Below are 18,797 nucleotides of genomic sequence, written 5' to 3' on the forward strand. Positions count from 1 at the left end.
ACAATTCAGAATGGTGATAACTTGCGGGGCCTGGCAAGAGAATATGACCATGGAGTGGATCATAGAGAATCTACTGGCAAACAGTTCCTTTTAAATAGCTAAAAATTTGCATTTATAGAAACACTGACAGGGAAACAAAAAATAAATACTAAGACTGGCTTTCACTCTTTATAAACCTATTACTGTTACTGTTTTTCTAATAAAAGTTTAATTTCAAAGGAAAAAGCCAATTGATTCTGATTTATCTATGACGCTTCTACTTGTGTTCTAAATCCTTTAAGAAATTAACTGTGTATAACACAACACTGTAAAGCAATTATACTCCAATAAAGATGTCAAAAGAAAAAAAAAGAAATTAACTGTGTAAAATGGAGCATATGCTCATCTCAATGCAAGGTTTTAGTCCAACATTTCTAAGGATGTCATGCACTCCAGTATTTCAGACTTGTGAAGAGACCTCTTCATAATTCTAAATTCATCTCGGTTTTTCACTTAAACTAAAAAGTGTGTGTGTTTAAAGCTCATCTTCATAGTCATGTCATCACTCATTATTATTATTTTTTTTTGCGGTACGCGGGCCTCTCATTTGTGGCCTCTCCCGCTGTGGGGCACAGGCTCCAGACATGCAGGCTCAGCAGCCATGGCTCACGGGCCTAGCCGCTCCGCGGCATGTGGGATCCTCCCGGACCAGGGCACGAATCCGTGTCCCCTGCATCGGCAGGCGGACTCCCAACCACTGCGCCACCAGGGAAGCCCCATCACTCATTATTTTAATTTTCTTGCCTAAGGGCTCCGTTAGAAACCTTTTGAATAGTTCACTCAATTACATGAAGCATTTACGGACATGTGAACAATACTTTGTTCTCAACACCCTGTTCTTGCCTGGTGCTTTGCAACGTTTTGGGCTAATGGGACATTATTAGGAAGACCATTTTTAGGAAATTATAGAACATTTTTAGGAAAAGAACCTAAAGGTGACTCTTAAAATTAACTTCAACAAGTTAAAACTAATAGCTCAATTTCCATTATCAATTCAGAAATAATTTGACTTCTTACCTTTTTATATTGTGTTAATCCAATAATATAATACTTTGCAAAATTTCTACTCCAGAAGTTGTTTGGAAAAAGAGAAACTAGTAAACAAATATTTGAGAAGTCTGCCATGTTCTGTGGACTTTTGTAATCTTCACTTGTCATTTTCCAAATGTAGTGTTTAGATGGATGTTAATCTCTTCTCATGGACCACAATAAGATTAGCATCCAAGCTTCCTATGGATTTACTTTAATCGCTCTCTCTAAATCAGAACTTTCCAACTTTAGCAGTATTAACATTTTGCGCTAGCTGTCCTGTGCAGGGTAGGATGTTTAGCAGCATTCCTGGCCTATACCCACTAAGATGTCAGCAGCATCCGGCCACCAGTTTTGACACAAAAAATATCTCCAGAGATTGCCAAATGCAGAACCATCCCTGTTAAGAACCACAGTTCTAAAAATTCTTAAAACGCGCAATTAAGATAAGTTTATTTCTTTCCCATGTGAATCCTAAAATGGTAGTCTAGAATTAGCTCTCAAAAGTTTGCGTGCATTGGAATCACCTGGAGAACTTGTTAAAACACAGATTGCTTCACACTCCAAGAGTTTCTAATACAGCAGGTCTGGGGTAGGGCCCAAGATTCTGTATTTCTCACAAATTTCCAAGTGATGTTGATGGTCTGAGGACCACGCTTTGAGAACCGCTGGTCTAGAAATAATAATGCCAAAGTCCTGGGCCCAAATCAAATTTAGTATGTATAAATAAGTATTAACTAGATGAAAGAAAACTCTCATCTACATCTCTAATACTGATATAACAAAAGTACCTAACCCAAGTTTCCCATTACTACTATCTGGTCTTAACTTAGTAAATCTCTCAATCTTATTCAGTATTTCCAGCTTAAGTCTCATCTGAATGAATGGCAAATAGCACATTTTTACATGTATCAATATAAGTGTCTACTCATAGAGATTCCTTGTTAACTTCTTCATCAAATATCTCCTTCTTGCTGTGTTGTCCTTCATATTTGATATCCTATCACTCTGTGGCTTTCTGAAAGCATTTATCCATAGCAACACTACCTCCCATCCTATTATTTATTCTCTATTTATCGTATCTTAGATGCCAATTTTATCAAGGTCATAACTCACTGAGGTTAATATTTCTTTCCTTTCAGACACAGAATATGTACAGATATAACTAAGCACCTTCACATTTGGTTTTCTGTGCTTCCCCACACCTGTCTAGCAAGGTAGCGTGGTTAATTTCCTCCTTTTTTTTTTTTTTAAAGAAGAACAGTGAAACTCTGTGGATTATCTTTAACAAGAATTTTATCAAGCACTCAAGCCTATGCTAAAAGCTGGTGTTATTTCAGTTAAAGCTATATCGGTGATTCATAACCAGTCTCTATCTCTACCTTGAAGTCCAACTCTTTCTTTTTTGATGACTTCTTTATTTACAGTATCTATTTAAATGTAACAAATAGATAAACAGATAGATATATAAAAGGGACCTGAGACGCACTTGCATAGTTGTTGAGATCAAACTGTGATAGTGCATCCACTTTCTCTTTGGGTTTTTTAGGGCCTGGTTTGGGCTCTTCTCTTTTTTTCCCAGTAGAATCTTTGGAGTTCTTTTGTCCTGTACCATTAGGGGCTCCTTCCTGGTGGTGTGCAGAGCTGCCATTGACAGGATCAGCACCAGCTGTGCCTGCCGACTGGTCATCAAATGGCCTACAAAATAATAATTTGAGATTTTATTACTACCTCTACATATCCGAACAAAAGAAAAATGCTCTTAGTGGCAGTTTCTAAAGTTCAATCTAAGAAGAAATAACAGTGGGATAGAAGACCCTAACTCTAAAACCAACAAGCTTTAGTGACTTTGGTTGGGTACAACTTCACTAAGATGGAGCTTCCCAGTAAAGGAGATAAGACAAGCTCCTTAGGATTCTTTCCAGCAATTAAATTCTAGAATTCTAATTATCCTCTGAAGGTTCTTATCGTGTCTATTCTTACTGTGTCTATCATGTGATAAATGAGCTATCAACATTGTTTACAGCAGAAAATTTCTGTGATCCAAGCTAGTCCAAAGTATTCACTAGTGGATCTTCTCCACAAGAGGGCAGCATATGAAAATGTCTTTTTAAAGAATTCTATGCTTATACTACAAGTATGTTTTTTTTAAAAAGTTCAATCAGATTTACATACATGTAAACATTTTAAAAACCAGTTTTAATATGGAAACGATTCACGTCACAAAACCAAAGGTACTTCTACAGGGTTTTTTTTTACCTAACAGATTCTTTTCTTGGGTTCATTTTATAAAAACTTCATGAAAATACACCATGAAAAATGGCCTTACCAATTCATTTCCAGCTCAGTCTATAGTATTACTCAAGATAAAAGCTTAACAAGAGCCTGACAAAAAGCATGACCTCAAACAGGTGAAGAATGAATTCATTTCTTCTAAATGGGACTCTTGCAAAACATTCATTTCACTACAGCCAGTAACTGCTATTTCTGCAGGTTCAAAGTTGTTATCATCTACATAGCACAAAAGTCTTGCTAAGTAGTTGAGATCTACAGTGCACACAAATCTGATCAATTTTTCCCTTGAGTATTATTACTTGAAATTCTAATAGTTTGGTTACAGTCAACAACTATTGATACGTTGTTATTTTAACTTATATGTTATCCTATTCTTTTGACTTTTAAAGGGAGATTTAAATTCTGTGTTAAGCAGGTACTCAAACACAACTGGTAGTATTATTTCCCTGGAACTTCGTCTAAATTATCAGAAAGCAAAAATATTTTCGCTGACTGGTATAGTAACCTGAAATGCTAAGTGTCAGTAACTAACCAATGCAGATTAAGATACTTTGCCTGAATAAATTTCCTACCAGCTCAGGCTGCAAATCTGGGAATTGGTTTTAAAAAAAAAAAGAACAAACGGGCAGGCCATAATAATAGTTGCTTACTATATACCAGGTGTTACATTAAGTGTTTCACAAATATCATGTCACTAAATCTTCACACATTTTTATAAGTACTATTACTTTCTCCCCCTTTTACTGGTGAGGAAGCAGAGTTTATACCACTAGTAAATACCAGAGTCTAGATTTAAGACTAGGAATAACGCTACTTTATAATGTTTCCTAATACTAAACATAATAATAATAATTTACTATAACCAACATTTTAATATTTAAAAAAACAGACCAAGTTTAGCATAGCTGAGAAAAATTCTTTTAAAAACACCACCAATGACATGGTATTTATGTTACTGGTGGCCTTGGTGGTTGGGCAGGACTTTGCTTTCTAGGCCTCTCTCTAAGCTGGATCATTTATTGTAGGTTTGCAACTTGAGTGAGGAATATAATTTATCCTTAACTTTCAACATTCACTCTCTAGAAACCAGTACAGAGTGACTGTATATGGTTACAACATATTAATTTAAGTCCCAGAGGACACCTGTGAGCACCAGTTTTCCAAAGAGAAACCAAGAAAGAAAGGCAGGCTGCTCATCATCAGTAAGATGATTTACCAAATGGAAGACACTGTATAGGTCCTGCCCTAGGTGTGTAGATTTTCCCAAACCTACAAATTCCTAACAGGACTCTTTTGGGAAATGTAACGTAACAACAGGCAGACTCCTGAGACACACTAACCTCTTTCTCAAGCACCCTTACACTTTTAGAATAGAAAAAAATTCTAGGAGAAGAATGTCTTGGCCCTCTATAGACTAGTTCCTTTGCACAGTTCAACCAAGAAGTATACTTTTAGCTTCGCTAAAGGTACAAAACTAGGGAATTCCCTGGTGGTCCAGTGGTTAGGACTCTGTGCTTTCACTGCCGAGGGCCCAGGTTCAATCCCTGGTCAGGGAACTAAGATCCCACAAGCCGCATGGCGGCCAAAAAAAAAAAAAGAGAAGTTGCGTAAGTAATTATATCTAACACAAAATACTCACCCTCGTTTTCCACTTTTTGATGGTGGGCCACTTCTTCTTTCATTCCTAGGACCTGAGAAATTCCTTCCGGATTTGGGTGGACCACTGTTGCCACGCCGATTCTGGCGATCTATGCCAGGTCTCTGACTAGAAAAACTTCTCTTTGCTATTTCCCTTTTTGGAGGTAAAACATTCTCTCCAGCCTTCACAACCACTTGTGCATTCAAATCAGCATTTTTTTTTTCATCCCTTTCACGCCTCTCATTGAAATCACTGCTTTCAGAAGCTGTTTCCCATTCTTCATTTGCCTGATCTGAAGAGTTCTGATTAGATAAGTCTGGTGTCTTATTCCCAGAAACATCCCCAGCAGTATTAACTGGTTCTTGAACCACATTACTAACTGTGCCATTTGTGGGCACTGCCACCTCATTGGTTTTTGAAGCAGCCTCCCTCTCTCTTAGCCGTCTAAATCGGGGAGGTTTATCTTGCCTCGGTGGTCGGGTAGGACGCTGCCTTCGGGGCCTCTCTCTAGCTGGGTCAAATTTTCGCTCAAATTTTGGAGGCCGTTTATCTGCTGGCATAGGAATAAACTGCTCATGTCTTCTTGGTGGCTCTCCATCATCTGGTTTAGGAGCTTCTGCCTGCCTTGGGTTCCACTGATTGTCCCGATAAGCAGGTCTTCGTAAAGTGGAAGGGCGTGACGGGCGACCTCCAGGATCCCTTCCACCACGTCTGAATGTTCCCCCTCTGCCTCGCCTTGTAGGCTCTCCTTTAGGAAGGAAGCCTGGTTTAGATTTATCATCATCCCTTACAAAAGGTTTTTCTAGAGGTCTACTATCTATTCGGACATGATTTTCAGGCTTGAAAGAAGATGGAGGCTTTACAGGTTTTTTGTTTTCAGACCGTTCCTCTCTTTTGGGAAGTTTACCTTTGCTTAAACTATCCTTGTCACTTGCACTTTCATGAATTTCACTGTCCGTGTCAGTCTCTGAACCTCGCTGTCTTCTTCTTTTGGGAACTACTTCAAAATCAGAGCTCTCACTTCGTGTTTCACTTTCTTCTCGCTGTCTGAGGGGCCCTGGGGGCACATGCTCTGCTCGTGGCTTACTGTCTCTATACTGAGGATAGTCTCGAGTGTGTCCTCTACCACCCCGGCCACGCCCTCCATAAGAGCCTCTATAGCTTCGCCCCCTGGAGTAATATTCACCTCGGCCTCGACCTCTGTACCCTTGATCTGGAAACCAATCTCTATCTCTAGCTTCTTTCCAATAGGCCCTAGGGGGTAAAGCTGATTCTTTCTTAGCGGTTGGTCTTAAATCTGGTCGAGACCTCTCTGTAACAAGGTCTTTGCTGATGACTTTCTCAGGTTGCTTTTCTTCCTTGACTGTTGGTGCTGGGACAGTTTGCTGGTTTACAGTTTTAGCTGCAGGCTCTACCTCAACACTACTTACAGGTTCCAAAGGCTTCTCAGTATCCTGAGGTGGCTTTTGCACCAAAGTTGAAGGTGAAGTTTCTACTGAAGGAAATTTCTCTGGTTCTGGTTGAGGTGGCAGTGGAACCGACTGTGGCTGAAGCGGTGTTACAGGTGGTGGGGGTGGAGGAAGAGGCTCTTTCTTTTCTGTCTTTTCAGGTTTTGCCATTTTTTCGGTGACCTTTTCTCCCTTTTCTCCTTCTTTCTCCTTCCTTTGCTCTCGTTCTTCTTTCATATCTCTAAGTATAGGTTTTTTAATAGGACCTGATCTTCTCACAGGCCTATCATTACCTTCTTCTCTTCTGTTGGAGCTAGGCCTTGGGCCCCAACGAGTTTCCGATTTAGATTTATACAGTTTTTCAGGTTTTGGTCCTTCAGAAGATCGTATAAAGCCCTCTTTTTTTGGTTTTTCCTCTGACCTTTCTGCTGGTTCTTTTGAATCAATGCATCTGCTAGTTACTTTAGGAATGCTTGCAGATGGCTCATTTCTCTGCTCCTCTGATTTTTGAGTATGGTTAGATCCATGGGAAACACTTCTTTTCCTGGCAGGCTGACTTTCTCCAGCTGAAATTCGCTCTTCTTGAGTGGATACAGTCTTTTGATCAGGTACATCAAAACAAGCAGGCTGATTATTTGTGTCAGTATGATGAGGTCTAATGTCTTCCACTGATCTGCTTAAAAACTTCTGTACTTCTGTCTCACTTGATTCTCTGACAAAGTCTGCTTTTGGATGAGCCTCTAACTGACTATGTTCTACCGGATAAGCAGCAGTTATCTGTTCCTGATCCAATGGGGCTTCAGGCCTATGATAAGGAGAATTCAAAGAAATAACAGCCATCAAGGCAAAAATCTTTCTCACAGGTACATGTACAGCAAAATAACCCCTCTAATTTAAAAAGAAAAAAATGGATTCTAATCATAAAGAGCTTTATATGCCTCTATAAAAAGTTTAGTGCAACATTATTCATAATAGCCAACAGATAGAAACAACCTAAATGCCTACCGACAGATGAATGGCTTAAGAAAATGTGGTAAATGCATACAATAGAATGTTGTTTAGTATTAAAAAAAGAAAGAAAATCCTGCTATATGCTATGTCATGGATGAGGACATTACACTAAGTGAAATAAACCAGTCACAGAAGGACAAATGCTGCATGATTCCACTTATATATACTATATAATGTAATCAAACTCATCCACACAGAAGGCGATTGCCAGGGACTAAGAGGAAGGCGGAAATGAGTATGATTAAATGGGTAAAAAATTTCAGTTGTGCAAGATTAAAAAGTTCTAGAGATCTGTTGTACAACATTATGCTTATACTACACACTTAAAATTCTGATAGGAGGGCAGATATGCTATGTTTCTACCCCCACAATTAAAAACAAATGAAGCACATTCCTTAAGAGGAAGTTTAGACCATGCTGATGTGAATTTTTAAGACCGAAACTAGTCATTTCCACTTATAACGAGAGTGCACTAGAGTAGGTCCATCTTTCCCACTGAATCAGAATTTTAAAACACCATAACATACTCCTTAAAAGGGCAGAAGTTCTAACTTCATGGTTATAAACTGTTAGAGATCACCAATTGTCTGACACTTCATAGTAACTCTGTAAATTAGTGTTTGTCCTCAACTCAGCCTTAGAAAGCTTCCATAAGATATCGATAATTAAATGTCTACCATATTTCTCGTTAGTGGAAGAACTACATCCACACTTTAGCCACATTACATGTCAAGTACTTAATCAACAGCAGAATCTTGCCAATTTTAACATCTACCACTGAATTTCAGCATTTAACTAAGTGTACAGAACTACGTTACAAAATGCCCTAATCAATACAGAAATGCCAGAAAAAGGAAAATACGTCCTAGAATGAAATAAGGCATACTAAAATGGGAGAAAATCAGATCGGTGGCTCAGTCCTAAATCAGAAAGATCTTCAGAGAGACTACACAGTTTTCGTTTCCCCACAATATTCTATTGGTCTACTAATAATTTTAATAATTACCTTATATCCTCAGGTTCTTCTGTTGCCTTGGGAGTGGTGGCCTGCTGAGGCTCAGTATGAGGATAGGGATCTGACCCCCACATCATACGAGGCTCAGAAAGGGAAATTGCATGATCTCTTGCAGAGCGAGCTATATGCTCAAATGACTCAGAGCTGCTCGGTGACCCTTCCATCTGGTCTCTTCTCATTAATGGCTTAGGAGGCATCATTCCTATACAAAAGATCAGAAAAAGATTGGAGGGTGGGGGTAGGAGAACGAAGGAAACACAATCATTATAGACGTAGAATCTACATTATTACTTAATTACTATTTGGACATTCTATATTTAAACCAAAGAAATACTTTTGGCAAGTAAAACTGATTAATTCAAAAAAATAATCAGTGAAAATTATATTGAGTTTTTCTGTGAATGAGATTTTTATCGTTGCTTTTAAATAGATTTAAAAATTGAGGAAGCAAAGCAAGCAAAACCATAAGAACAGCCTATTTTACTTTAAAGGAAAGAAAAGATAATGCCTATAAAAATAAGATAACAAGCACCGTGACTCTACGCATGTTAAACATTATGACAATTACACCAAGTGATAAATTTTCAGAAAAACATTTTCTATAGAAAATCCCATTAATCTAGTTTAGTTGATCAATATGCTATAAATTATGCCTCTTAAATTTAAAATTTTCAGTGTAAATTTTAAAATAAAGATGTGATTCTTGATCATATTTTTGTCACCCCTAAATTTTCCTCTAGACTGTCTTGGTACTGGATTATCTGGATTTATTCTGATAAAGACTGCTATTTTATTTGTTTTTAGCTAAACTACTAGGAAATCCAAGTGTTAGGCTGGCAAATGACAGAGAAAATTGAAAAGCTGTAATATATAATATATGGACAAAATTCAAATGCTGAAACACCTGAAAGAATAAAAACAATGTAGCGAATAACAGATATTATAACTAAGATAGCAATTTTCCACCTGAAAATTTTAAAATAGTATTTGCAAGAGAGAAAATATATTTTCTCTTTGGTCTTACCACACTGTTGGTACAGTACCTGGCATTTAACTACTCTGTGCTGAGAGAAGACACATAATTTTATGATTAAAAAGTCCTACTTAAGTTCTGACTAGATTATAACTCTCAAAGGAATTAAGACTAAAAACGTGGGGAAAATGAAAAACTTTGAACTTGCAAAACTGCAAGTGAGCCATGAGACAATGCCAACTTAAACTTACCAGGATGAATGGGTGGAATATCCATAGCAGGTCTACCTGATATCATTCGCGGATCCATGTATGACTGCATCATGAGCCACCTTGGATCAAAACCCATAGAAGCCAAATGCTGAGGGTGAGGCTGCATGGCCTGGTAAAGAGGTCTGTGTGGTGGTGGAGGGACAGCACCACTGGATGGCTGTGAAGGAACCGTTTGTGGAAGTACACCTTGCTGCTGCTGCTGCTGCCACTGCTGCTGTTTCATCTGTTCCTAAAAAAAGCAGGACCCTACATCTGAGACTTTAGTTCCATGTGATAAATTAATACAATCAATCAGAAAACAGGCTTTTTTGAAACCTTGAGGGAAAAGAATTCCAAACACATTTGACAGTGAGAGGTGGCAAGACAAAAGAACAAAGAATAAGTTATGACATTTTGCCTTACACGTGACTTAAGCAACTAATCACTCATTAATTATACTGCAGAAACCACTTCCTAGAACGGAAGATGGTTTCTATAAATGAGGCAGATGGAAAAAAGGAACGACACAGAAGTTTCACAGTAAAGCCCTTATCAACAAACTTTTACTAATTTAAAAGGAGGAAATTTTTCAGGGAAAATTTGTATGCTTTGTGTATTTTGAGTTTTATGTCAAATTATTTCTTATACTACTGAACAACAAACCTTTTTAATCACACATACAAGATAAAATGTTTTTATTGTTACCTGCTGCCGCTGGAATCGTGGTGGTAAAGACTTCTGAAACTGTTTAAAATAGCCAGATAATATAGCAGGCCGAGGCTGAGACCCTGACTCTGGTTCTGTTTCATGTGCTGCTTGCGTGGTCTCTTTTTCACTGCGATTGTTATCTTGTCTACTGAAAACTGGGTCATCCTCTGCCCAAAGAAAAGGTGAAAGATAATTATACTCATCAACGACACTTGACAAATACATGTTGTTTGTACTGGAGTGAAATAATTAGATTGATATATTTAAAAAGTTAACAAGGAAGAAAGCATCCTTACTCTAAAACACTTTTGTATTTTAATATTGGTAACCATCAATGAGGTAACATTATTAACAAAACCCTAGACCTTCTCAAAGCTGGATTCTTAAGACAGAAATCACATGCCCAAATGCTTTACCATACAAATGTCTGTATTTGATATTTTGTGATAATAAACCATTTCAAATACTACCTATTTTGCACTGTTTCACTAAATATTAACACTACTGTCAAAATTTACTTGGGGTCCTCTAGGACTTAGGTGAAAACATAAATGGCCTATAAATACTTAAAATAGAACATACTGGTTTACTTAAAAATTTTTTTGATCAGGGGATGTTATCTATAAAGAAAACTAATGAATCTAAGTCTGATGACAACAGTGATCACCAGCTATCTTCAAATATATAAATCATTATTCTGTGATATATCTGAAGATAGATGGTGATCACTCTGTTGTCATCAGAGTTTAAAATCATTATTTTATGTAAAGGGTATCAATTATGATACACGAGAAGGAGAATCACACACATCCCCCACACACAAAAAATGTTCTCATCCCAAAGAAAACCAGAGCCATATATACATTCTAGAGAATGCTATTTGTCACAACTACAAAGCCATGCATACTATAAATTCTTTTCTCAGATAATTAGGGGTGGATTTTAATGGGAAAGCTAATGTAATGCCAATGGTAAAACGATGCAGTAAAGAATCACAAATCACATTTTGTCTGTATTACATTCAATATTAAAAATGCTAAAAAAATAAAATATTAGCGAGAAAAGAGAGCCAAGTAGGTGCAACATTTAAAAATGAAATGGGTACATCTCATGATAAACCCAGCTAAAATTAAACTGCCATCAGAAGACATATAAAATGTGAATGAAAATAAACGTGTCACTAAATAACGATTATTAAAAACAAAAGCATAATTAATTAAGTATATATAGTGGCTGCTGATGGTTAAATTAATTAATCAGGGTCATTACATGTATTCACTGGCAGAACTAGGACTAAAATGCATTTCCTTATTTCTAATCCATGGTCCTTTCTCATTAACTGTGAATGAGATTCCCTAAGGTTGTTCTCTTTCAGAATTCACCAATTTTAAAGTATACAAATGTTTTTCATTTCTGTGGTGAGAAATTTTACTTTACCTTTTTTGAGTGTTTTGAGCAAAGTGCTTAAGATATATAATAAAAGCCCATTATCAATATCAACTTATCTCTAGACTGCTTAATATAAAAATTTGTGAAATCTGGTAACTAAACAAATAATCCACATGGGCTGTATCTTATTTTTTTAAAAAACTGAGATAAAACACTCTTACTCTTTTTATAGTTACATTAAGGACCAAGTTTGAAGGTAACCCAGAATATAGATAAAAACTTAAAGCAAAACTTTAAACAGCTTTATAACTTCAAGCAGCAGGGTCTTATAGAAAGAGCATTGGTTTTGAGGTAAAAAAAATTTCAGTATTTCCGTAACAGAAAATATACTGAAATAAAACTATTTCTATTTTAAATCACTGTTAACTCAAGCTATTCATTAAGACTGAATTTTACAGCAAGTTTGGAGCAAAGTTTTATTAATTAGAGTTTATAAGCTAAGTTGGGAAAGAACAAAAAAGCTGATTATAGCTAACAAAGGCTTTGGGTTTTTTTGGGCAGCGCTGTGTGGCTTGCAGGACCTTAGTTCCCCAGTCAGGGGTTGAACCCATGCCCCCTGAGGTAGAAGCGCAGAGTCTTAACCACTGGACTGCCAGGAAAGTCCAGCAAAGGCTCTTTTCAAAAAGCATAATTACTGTCTGGTAAGCTTATAAATGACCTGTGGAAGCTTTTCTATTCCCACTGGTAGAAAAACAAATATGAAATTATGAACAGAGTACAGTCATTTAATTATGACAATCCAAAATTCCCAGTAACCTCTATTCAACTTAAGTTTTAGAGGTATTAACACATGTGAACAAATGAGATTTTATTTAGTAGTTAAATGTCTTGGAATCAGAAAAGAGTAGAAGAATCAGCATCTCCTAACTATGAAGCTAATACAATTTTGCAGACAAAATAGAATTAAAGGTCATCTAACTATATGGTATCTACAATAAACTCACTTTAGATCCAAATATGTAAATAAATTGAAAATGAAAAGATGGACAAAGATAGTCCATGGAAACAGTAACCAAAAGAGAGCAGGGTGGCTACACTAACATGAGACAAAATTGACTTTATTTTGTTTTTATTTTTTTTGTGGTACGCGGGCCTCTCACTGTTGTGGTCTCTCCCGTTGCGGAGCACAGGCTCCCGACGTGCAGGCTCAGCGGCCATGGCTCACGGGCCCAGCCGCTCCACGGCATATGGGATCTTCCTGGACCGGGGCACGAACCCGCGTCCCCTGCATCGGCAGGCGGACTCTCAACCACTGCGCCACCAGGGAAGCCCCAAAATTGACTTTAAATCAAAGAAGTTTTACAAGAGATAAAGAAAGTCATTAAATACTAATAAAAGGTTCAATACTGCAAGATACAACAATTATAAAACACTTATACACCTAGTAACAGACCATCAAAATGTATGAAGCAAAATACTGACAGAATTAAGGGGATAAATAGTTGCACATTAATAGTCAGAGGCTTCGGTCTTCCCTGGTGGTTCAGTGGTTAAGAATCCACCTGCCAGTGCAGGGGACACAGCTTCGAGCCCTGGTCCAGGAAGATCCCGCATGCTGCAGAGCAACTAAGCCCATGTGTCACAACTACTGAGCCTGCGCTCTAGAGCCCGTGAACCACAACTACTGAGCCCATGTGCCTAGAGCCTGTGCTCCACAACAAGAGAAGCCATCACAGTGAGAAGCCTGCGCACTGCAACGAAGAGTACCCACAAGCTTGCTGCAACTAGAGAAAGCCCGTGTGCAGCAACGAAGACCCAACGCAACCAAAAATAAACAAACAAACAAATTTATATATATAAAAAAATAGTGGCTTCAACATTCCAATCCCAATAATGGCTAAAATAGCCACACAGAAGATAAATAAGGAAAGAGGACTTAATAAACCAACTAGATCCAACAGACATATACAGAACACTCTACCCCAAAACAGCATACACATTTTTCTTGAGGGACATTTCCAAGACAGATCACATTAGGCCACAAATCATCTCTCAAGAGTTAAAAAGATAGACATCACATAAAATATTTTCTCTAACCACAATGGAATGAAGTTAGAAATCACCAGAAGTAAACCTGAACAATTCACAAATCTGTGGAAATTAAACAATACACTCTTTAACAGCCAAAAGATCAAAAAAGAAAGTGCAAGGGAAATTGGAAAATACCTATGAGATGAATGAAAACAAAAGCACAACATACCAAAACTTCTGGGATGCAGCAAAAGCAAAGCAAAGAGGGAAATTTATAGCTATAAATGCTTACATTAAAAAACAGGAAAGCTCTCAAATCAGTAACCTAGAGTTACGACTTAAGGAATGAGAATAAGAAGAACAAACTAAACCCAAGGTTACTAGAAGGAAATAAAAATCACAGCAGAGATCAAGAAAATAAGAGAATAGAAAAACAGAGAAAAATCAATGAAAACAAAAGTTAGCTCGTTGACAAGATCAACAAAATTGACAAATCTTTAGCTGGGGTGGGGAGGGGGTGAACTAAGGAAAAAAGGAGACTCAAGTTACTAAATTTAGAAGTGAAAATGGGGACAATACTACCAATTCTACAGAAATAAAAAGGATTATGAGAGAATTATGGACAATTGTACACCAACAAACTGGATAACCTAGATGAAATGTACAAATTCCTAAAAACAAAAAATCTACCAAGACTAAGTCACAAAGAAATAGAAAATGTGAATAGACTTTTAACTAGTAAGGAGACTGACTTGGTAATCAAAATTCTCACGACAAAGAAAAGCCCTGGACCTGATGGCTTCACTGGCGAATTCCACCAAACATTTAAACAAATAACATCAATTATTCTCAAACTTTTCCAAAAAACTGAAGAGGAGGGAACACTTCCTAACTCATTTATAAGGCCAGCATCACCTTGATACCAAAGCCAAACAAGAACACTACAAGAAAACTACAGACAAATATCTCTTATGAACACTGATGCAAAAATTCTCGACACAATACTAGAAAACAGAATTTAGCAGTATACTGAAAGTGTTATACACTGTTTACCAAGTGGGATATATTCCTGGGATGCAAGGATGGTTTAACATACAAAAATCGATCAATATATTATACGCTGACAGAATGAAGGGAAAATAACACATGATCATCACAATTAACACAGAAAAGGATTCAACGAAATTCAACACATTTTTATGATAAAAATACTCAAACTAGGAACAGAAGGAAACTACCTCAACAGAATAAAATCCACTTATGAGAAACCCACAGCTAATACCACACTCAATGTTGACAGACAAAGCTTTTTTTGTAGGATGAGGAACAAGACAAGGGTGCCTCCTTTTGCCACTTTTATTCAACTTAGTACTGGATAATTTTGAGGGATTCAACACAGCAGTGGAGGAAGTAACTGCAGATGTGGTGGAAACAACAAGAGAACTAGAATTAGAAGTGGAGCCTGAGATATGGTGGAATTGCTGCAATATTACAATAAAACTTGAATGGATAAGGAGCTGCTTCCAATAGATGAGCAAAGAAAGTGCTTTCTTGAGATGGAATCTACTCCTAGTGAAGATGCTGTGAAGCCTGTTGAAATGACAACCAAGGATTTAGAACATTATTACATAAACTTAGTTGGTGAAGCATTGGCAGGGTTTGAGAGGATTGACTCCAATTTTGAAAGAAGATCTACTGTGGATAAATGCTATCAAACAGAACGGACGTTACAAAGAAATCATTTGTGGAAGGAAGAGTCAATCGATGTAGCAAACTTCACTGTTGTCTTATTTTAAGACATTGCCACAGCGCCCCCACCTCAGCACCCTGATCAGTCAGCAGCCATCAACACTGAGGCAAGACCCTCCCTCAACCCCACAGCAAAAAGATCATGGCTCACTGAAGGCTCATTGATGGTTAGCATTTTTAGCAATAAAGTATTTTTAAGTTAAGGTATGTACATACAGCATATATGTATTTTTAGACAGAATGCTACTGCACACTTAATAGTCTATAGAATAGTGTAAACATAACTTTTATATGCACTGGGAAACCAAAAAATTCATGTGACTTGCTTTATTGCCATATCTGCTTTATTGCAATGGTCTGGTACCTAACCTGCAACATCTCTGAGGTATGCCTGTGCTCAAAATAAATGAAAGCAAGGTCTCAAAGAGATATCTGTACACTCACAGTCACATCAGTGTTATTTAAAATAGGTAAAACATGGAATCAACCCAAGTGTCCATCAACAGATTAGGTAAGCAAAATGTGGTGTGTGTGTGTATTTATATGATGATTAGTAGCCTTAAAAAGGAAGGAAATTCTGTAATATGCTACAATGGACGAAACTTAAGGACATTATGCTAAGCAAAAAAAGCCAGTTACAAAATGACAAATACTGTATGATTCCACTTACGTGAGGTACTGAGAATAGTCAAACTTACACAGAAAGAAAGCAGAATCACCATCCAGGGAGGGGCTGGGGAGAGTTACTGTTTAATGGATACAGAATTTCAATTTAAGAAGATGAAAAGAGGGGCCTCCCTGGTGGCGCAGTGGTTGAGAGTCCGCCTGCCGATGCAGGGGACGTGGGTTCGTGCCCCGGTCCAGGAAGATCCCACATGCCATGGAGCGGCTGGGCCCGTGAGCCATGGCCGCTGAGCCTGCGCGTCTGGAGCCTGTGCTCCACAACAGGAGAGACCACAACAGTGAGAGGCCCGTGTACCGCAAAAAAAAAAAAAAAAAAAGATGAAAAGAGTTCGGGAGATGGATGGTAGTGATGGTTCACTATGAATGTTTTTAATACCACTGAACTGTACACCTAAAAATGGTTAAGATGCTAAACTTTATGTTACATGTATTTTATCATAATAAAAAAAATTACAGAAAAAAACATTTTAAAGTATCCAATAAAATTCAACCTTATCCAAAAAACACTAATCACTTTTATTCGGATTACATATTTTAAAAATACAAAAATATCCAATATCCACATGTAACATGAAGCCTTTTGTAAAGCTTATATAAAGACAAACAAGACTGTCATACCTTTGTTACAGCTGTTTTCACTTTCTGGTTTTTCTACCATAGGCTCTAAAGTAGGTTCTTTGTGTTCAATTTTTTCCTCCACCTTCTCCCTTTCTTTCTTCTCCAACTCACATTCCTTTTCCTGTTCTTTCATCTTCTGCAGTTCTTTTTCCTTTTCTTGCTGCCGTTCTAGTTCTTTCTCTTTTTCTTGCTTTCTTTCCTTCTCCATTTCTCTCTGTATTTCCTGCTCTCGCTCCAGTTCTTTTTCCTTCTCCTGTTGCCTTTCCCTTTCTTTTTCCCGCTCCTTCTCTCGCTCCCATTCTTGTTCTTTTTCAAGTTCTTTCTCACGTTCCCGTTCCTTTTCTCGTTCTTTTTCTCGCTCCCTTTCTCTAATTTCCTCTGGAGAGGGTTGTTTGTCCACTATACCAAGCTTTTCGTCTAATCGTTTAAGCTTCTCTGCACATGCTGCTTTCCTTTGCTCTTCCATTCTTCGCTCTTCCTCTTCACGCCGTTTACGAGCACGTTCCACTGCTGCAGAAAGTTCTGACTGTTGTCTTCTTCTTTGCTTCCATATTTCATCTTCATCCGGAACCTGTTGCTTAGGGGGGAAAGGGCCTGGTCTTCCAGGTACTGCCTGTCGGTCTGGAGGAGGATGCTGAAACATTAAGATAAATTATCAGATGAGTATGACAACAAAGGATATATCACAGACACGGAGCAGGAGCAAAATTCTCCAGTGTGTCAGAAATTTTCCTGAAAAACATACACGTTAAAATGTAAACAAGTAACAATGTGGGGAAAATAGTAAATCTAGTTAATTTTCGAGAATAATTAATCCAGCCATCTAATAAATATTTACTGAGAGTGTACCTATTTACTGTGCCAGACATTACTGCTCACTCAGTATTTGTTGAATAAAATTAGAAATTGCCACAACATGAATTTCAAAATCTATATTTAGAGACAAAGGAAATTTAGAATGTGAGTGCTTTAGCAGGAACTTCCAGAGATGGAATGCCTAAAGAGGGAGAAAAGAAGTCCATAAAGATGCAACATGGCACCACATGAGCCCTGAGAAGGTTGAGGTACAGTTACAAGGAAAGAGCACACAGTCAAAGATGCTAAGTAAAGGACATGGAGACATTGCTGCTGCTGACATGCCAAAGGAGAGGAAATTCCTAAAAAGCAGCTTGGGTAGAGAGAATTCTATCTTTAAACTGAAAGATCCAGAAAGGCGTATCTAGATCCCATGGTGAAGAATGGGAGGATGACCTGAGAGGCTGAGTATTAATGATTTAATTTTCAACTAACGTGTTCTAAAACAATTACTACAAAGCCTAAAAATGCCAGCAACTTTGCAAAGACAAGCAGGATGAAAAAAGCACATGAAGAGCTGCAATATCAAGGAACTAAAAAATTTGTTTAAAAAATATTGATTTTGGAGACTTCTGTGGTGGCGCAGCAGCTAAGAATCCGCCTGTCAATGCAGGGGACACAGGTTTGAGCCCTGGTCTGGGAAGATCCCACATGCCGTGGAGCAACTAAGCCCATGCGCCACAGCTACTGAGCTTGCACTCTAGAGCCCACATGCCGCAACTATGAGCCCACACACCGCAACTACTGAAGTGCACGTGCTCTAGGGCCCACGTGCCACAACTACTGAGTCCATGTGCTGTAACTACTGAAGCCTGAGCACCTAGAGCCCGTTCTCCGCAACAAGAGAAGCCACTGCAATGAGAAGCCCGTGCTCAGTGACGCAGCCACAAAAAAGATTTTTAATAGTATTAGGGTGAAGAAACCTTAAAAGCCATTAGTCAGAATCCCTACAAAAGAGAAAATAATGATATGGTGAAAACACTGGACTGAATACAAAACAAAAAACCCAAACAAACCATGAATCCAGACTACCATTTACTAACAGTGCTGTCTTAGGCAAACC

General features: G+C 37.9%; 1 protein-coding gene and 1 non-coding gene across 16 annotated transcripts in view; one reads left to right on the plus strand and one right to left on the minus strand.

Annotated features, from left to right (window-relative positions):
* PRRC2C (proline rich coiled-coil 2C) overlaps positions 1-18,797 on the minus strand; it is a 98,568-nt gene that overhangs the window by 34,487 nt on the left and 45,284 nt on the right. For all 15 annotated transcript variants that reach the window (XM_012533012.3, XM_012533010.3, XM_033428070.2 and 12 more), the window contains exons 12-17: positions 16,880-17,513; positions 10,406-10,575; positions 9,701-9,950; positions 8,468-8,678; positions 5,003-7,255; positions 2,558-2,766 (exon numbers count right to left, since the gene is read on the minus strand). In XM_012533012.3, the coding sequence (XP_012388466.1) occupies positions 2,558-2,766; positions 5,003-7,255; positions 8,468-8,678; positions 9,701-9,950; positions 10,406-10,575; positions 16,880-17,513 (3,727 nt within the window). The remainder of the gene's footprint in view (positions 1-2,557; positions 2,767-5,002; positions 7,256-8,467; positions 8,679-9,700; positions 9,951-10,405; positions 10,576-16,879; positions 17,514-18,797) is intronic.
* Positions 4,847-4,919, plus strand: TRNAE-UUC (transfer RNA glutamic acid (anticodon UUC)). The gene has a single exon. It is a non-coding gene; the product is annotated as a tRNA-Glu (tRNA).

Source organism: Orcinus orca, chromosome 1 (genome assembly GCF_937001465.1).
Source record: "Orcinus orca chromosome 1, mOrcOrc1.1, whole genome shotgun sequence".
NCBI lineage: Eukaryota > Metazoa > Chordata > Mammalia > Artiodactyla > Delphinidae > Orcinus > Orcinus orca.